At 37.5% G+C, this 4546-nt stretch overlaps 1 protein-coding gene across 1 annotated transcript; it reads left to right on the forward strand.

Moving 5' to 3' along the window:
* The first annotated feature begins 24 nt into the window (after positions 1–24).
* LOC132055310 (telomere repeat-binding protein 3-like) lies at positions 25–4242 on the forward strand. Its single transcript, XM_059447050.1, has 4 exons — positions 25–186; positions 2985–3269; positions 3389–3445; positions 3919–4242. The coding sequence occupies exons 1-4, from the start codon at positions 70–72 to the stop codon at positions 4090–4092; spliced, it is 633 nt and encodes a 210-aa protein (XP_059303033.1). The 5' UTR covers positions 25–69; the 3' UTR covers positions 4093–4242.
* The last annotated feature ends 304 nt before the right edge of the window (positions 4243–4546 follow it).

The raw sequence follows: 4546 nt of genomic DNA on the forward strand, positions 1-4546 counted from the left end.
ATTAGTTTTTGTACTTCTGGTTATTGATGTACTTCAAGTTAGATATTGCAGGAACTTCAGCCCAGTGGTATGGACATGGCAACCAGACAAGTGAGGAGTGGTTTTGACGTATCTGGGCCACAAGAAGATAAGAGCAATAATGAGCTGATCAAGACCAGTTCATCTCCTGGGTGGACTCAACAGCCTGTAAATAGAACTTCCCTTTTCTACTGTTTGCCTCTGAATTCTGCTTCTGCTTGTGCTTGATGCTTCCAAATCACTTGCAATATTACTTTTAGTTAAATGTTGCTCTCTTTAACACAAAATGATTGTCCCTTTTTGCTTTCCTCGTGGCGGAAAGATTGACTATGACTCAAGACTTATTAATGTTTTTGTGTCATTTTTAAATTGAAAGAATCACAAGTTCACAACTTAGTATCCATCTTTAAATACTTTTTTAGATATCTAAATTTTATTCCGAAAATTCAAATTTAACCATTTTTTACTTTATTTTGAAAACTGGTCAACTTTATCTTCAAAAAAGAAAACAAGTCTATCTCTTTGGGAGATGGACTAATTTAAAGGTTCTCCGTAAGTCCGTATTCCGTTTATAATTTTGAAGGATTGTGTTTTTATTTCTCCCTTTTGCTTGTAACTAAAAAATATAACTATTCCTGTTGAGAATGCCTCACGATGTTGTTGAACAGGAATGTCTTCTTTATTGTATTAACTTTTGGATCACAACCGCTACCACTTATTTATTTCTAACCATGAGGTCTTAGGTTCAAGTAAGTCCCGGCGGAAGCTAAAAAACACTAGGTGATTTCTTCCCATGTGTCTAAGCTTTGGTGGCCAAAATTATCCGGTATCTATGTTGTTAGGAGGTAGTAGGTACCTGGTGGAATAATCAAGGTGCGTGTAAGTTGGCCCTGACACCGTAACAAAAAATAAAATAAAGGAAACAACCCCTTATAATGAGGAAGGGGAAAAGACAATATTAGCCCTTGAGTTATTGCTTAATTACTCTTTTAATCCTTGTGTTATGTAACTTAGCTTATGTAACCTTCAATTAAGACAACTGTGCGATTTTAGTCCCTAAAGATTACGAAAGCTAACAGAGGAGGAGAAACTTAATCTTTATTTCAACATTGAAAAGAAAAACAAAAAAAGAACAACAAAAAAGAAAAGAAAGAGAGAGATACTAGGAAACCTTCAACCTCGGGACCTCGCAACTATCAGTTCAACTTCACCTGCGATTCTCCGAGGGCGGAGAGAGAGGATGGCGACGGAGCCTCCACTGCTCTAGATATAATTACGAGAGATGATGATTGCATATTTCTTACTGGATCGATTCTCTCTTGTCATGATGCTCCCAAGCTCTTTTAATTTGTTGAAGGATCCATACTTGATGCTTTAGAAGAGTATAGTCAACTGTTGAAGTTGAACTCTGTGTGTGTGTGTGTGTGAGAGAGAGAGAGAGAGAGAGAGAGGGGCTGTTTCAAAAGACTGCCGGGAAATCCCCCAAACTTATGGGTGAACTTGCTTGGGATCTCATATTGATCTTCAAGAATTTGCTGTCAGAGGATCTATATTGACTCCTCCTAAACTTCTTTTTTAAAAATGGCTTTTTCTTGTGGGAATGTCAAGAAATCTAAGTAATACAACTCCATCTTTAATGAGAGAATATCAATAAGAGATTACTCCATAAATATAATCCTGATACCTGGCAGACTTTAATTTCTCTTCCTGATTGTTTGGAAGAAGCGTTCATATACATCACACAATTGGGTATACTTCTGTTTTTCTTTTTTTTGGTTGCTTTACTTCTTATTATCTTGTTTGCTGGCAACTCCGCTGGTGACAAAAATATTGAGGATTGAAGGCTGATGATCAAACTGTGCCAACTGGTGAGGTTAATGGAGGAAATGGAGAGATTTGTAATCATGTTCTGCTCCTAGCTCTTTCTTCCTCTCTTTTTTTTTTGGATTTTTAATTTTGTGAACTTTTCAAGTAAGTATTCTGTTAAGTTTTATTTAATCCCGTTAGTTTGGTTGGTTTAGGGATTAAAACAGCACAGTTGATAACACAAGATCAGTTATGCTCAGTCAAATAACACAAGGACCAAAAATGGAATTAAGCAGTAATTCAGGGATTAAAATTGTCATTTCCCCTAATAAGGAAATAGAGTCTAGCCAATTTGAATTTTTTCCATCTCAATATTATGTTTTTAACTCCCTCTTTTAATAGAATTTTAATAACAATGTAATTCTTTTCCTGCTTGAAATTGCAATAGACATCAATCGGTTGGATTTTCTGTCTTTGAAGTTACTTAGTGCTTTCTTCATTTCAAGGACAAAAAAAATTTAAACCGGGCATGAGCCAGGTTCAATTTCATTTATTATAAGCCACTTTGAGATTATAGTTTCTTTTATTAGATTGAACTAGTAATTGGAACCGGACAGTGGCGGAGCCAGGATTTTCACTAAGGGGGTTCAAAATATGAAAAAGTTAACACACGAAGAGGTCAAAGGGGGTTCAACGTCTACTATATACCCATAAAAAATAATTTTAACCATGTATAAACAGTGTAATTTTCCGCCGAAGGGGGTTCGGAACCCCCTTGGCCCTTCCTCCTGCGCCCCTGGAACCGGAAAGATCAGACCAAAACTTATTTGTATTACTGAATAGATATACAATCACTTGCCACCCACTTTAGTTTGGATCATGTTGGTTCTCTTTTTCTTATGCTTTTGAAAGATTTGTACTGATGCAAACATGGCTCAACTATTGGACAGTCAGAACCATTTCCTTCTTTATTCATTTTTCAATCTCCATGGAAACCCAACCTCTGGCTCAAATGTACTTTTGTTGTCGATTTAGTCTCATCCTCGCGTTGAGTCAAATTTTTATTGGATAAATTTTTGTTGGTGGCTCTCAATTTTCCTTTTCTCCCTCTCCAATTCTTAAATTGATGAAGATACATTGTGGAACTCCTTTTGTCTTAGCTTATTGCTGCTTGTGAAAAAGACGAGCATTACAGTGGGATGAAAATTGATGAGCTAGAAAATGACGTAGAGCTGAATGACTGCTCTGAGGACAATTCAGATGATAATGTGGCAACTATACCCACCCAAAAAGGAGGAATGAGGAGAAAACATCATCGACCTTGGACTATCAATGAGGTTGTTAAGCTAGTGGAAGGTGTAGCCAGGTATGGTGCTGGTAGATGGTCTGAGATAAAACGGCTTGCTTTTGCGTCTTGCCCTTATCGAACTTCGGTGGACCTGAAGGTTGGTGTTAACTTGTGCATTTAGTTGAATCTAGTAATTGGAATTCATTGGAAATAAAATAGTTCTGGACTGTTTTTGTACATGTGATGTAATGCTGCAAATTATCGATGTACTTGCAGGACAAGTGGAGAAATTTGCTGAAGGCTAGTTTTGTGCAGTTGCCTGCAGAAAAAGGGGTTAGCATTATTAGAATTATTATTATGCATGTTGTTTCATTCTTCTTGATGATTTTATCAAGGCTTCTTTCAACTATAAGACGGCTTCAGACAATCACTATGTTTCAGTAGAATTGGTGATATCGCTAGTATGATATGGTAAACAAGGTGATAATGCATTCTGCAGGAAGTTGATATAGTACCCTACTTATCAAGAGGAATTAGTAATAGATTTTTACTCTATTAGGTGTTTGCGGTTTCAAACTACATGTTCTGGTCTCATGCTTGCTTAATTTTTTAAAACTAATTTTGACAAGGCACAGAAAGAGGGGGTAGGGTGGGGGGGGTGGGGGGGGGGGTATAGCTGGTGGGCTTTGTTTCTGTATTTGTTAACATTCAGAGCATCATTGCCCCTCCTCTCCCCCCACCCAGTTTGTGGAAGCTATAGAATTGATCATAGTATCCTTCTTAACATCATATTTCTGATATCACAGATTCTGAATTCCCGGAAACAGGCTTCAGTTCCAATTCCTGCTCCAATTCTCTCACGTGTGAGAGAGCTTGCTGATATGCAAGGTCAGATCCCACCAATTCTCGCTACGGGCAAGTCAAGTGGACATAGTAGTAGTGGTAGAAGTGTACATGAAGCTAGGTCTGGATTCCTGTAATTTCAACATCATAAGAGGTTTGTTTTTTGAAATAAGCCTGATGCTGAAGGGCAAACAGTTCAATAGCCGTTATGTTTTATATGTGAATGCTACTTTTTGTGCGATTTGACCTTGGTCATTTTTAATTAAAGGTTTTGAAGTTGAGGGCAATTTTATTTTTCTTCCCTCATATCGGAAAACAGGCAGTAAGACTGCTGTTCCCGCTTAAATGGTTCTAGTTGGTCATAATATCCCAGCCATTTTTTTTTTCTTCAACTTTGAAAACTATTCATATCCCTGCCAGCATGTTCCTCCCCATACCCCATGCCTATAAATTGTTGATGGTGTAACCTCCCTTTTTAAGCAGCGATTTGATGAGTTGAGCTTAAATGAAGCAGTGAAAGATTCATATAGCTGGCCGCGACTTGTTTGGGACTGACATGTAGTAGTTGTTGTTGATCTGATCTACCATGTC

Source organism: Lycium ferocissimum, chromosome 5 (genome assembly GCF_029784015.1).
Source record: "Lycium ferocissimum isolate CSIRO_LF1 chromosome 5, AGI_CSIRO_Lferr_CH_V1, whole genome shotgun sequence".
In the NCBI taxonomy this organism is placed as follows: Eukaryota; Viridiplantae; Streptophyta; class Magnoliopsida; order Solanales; family Solanaceae; genus Lycium; species Lycium ferocissimum.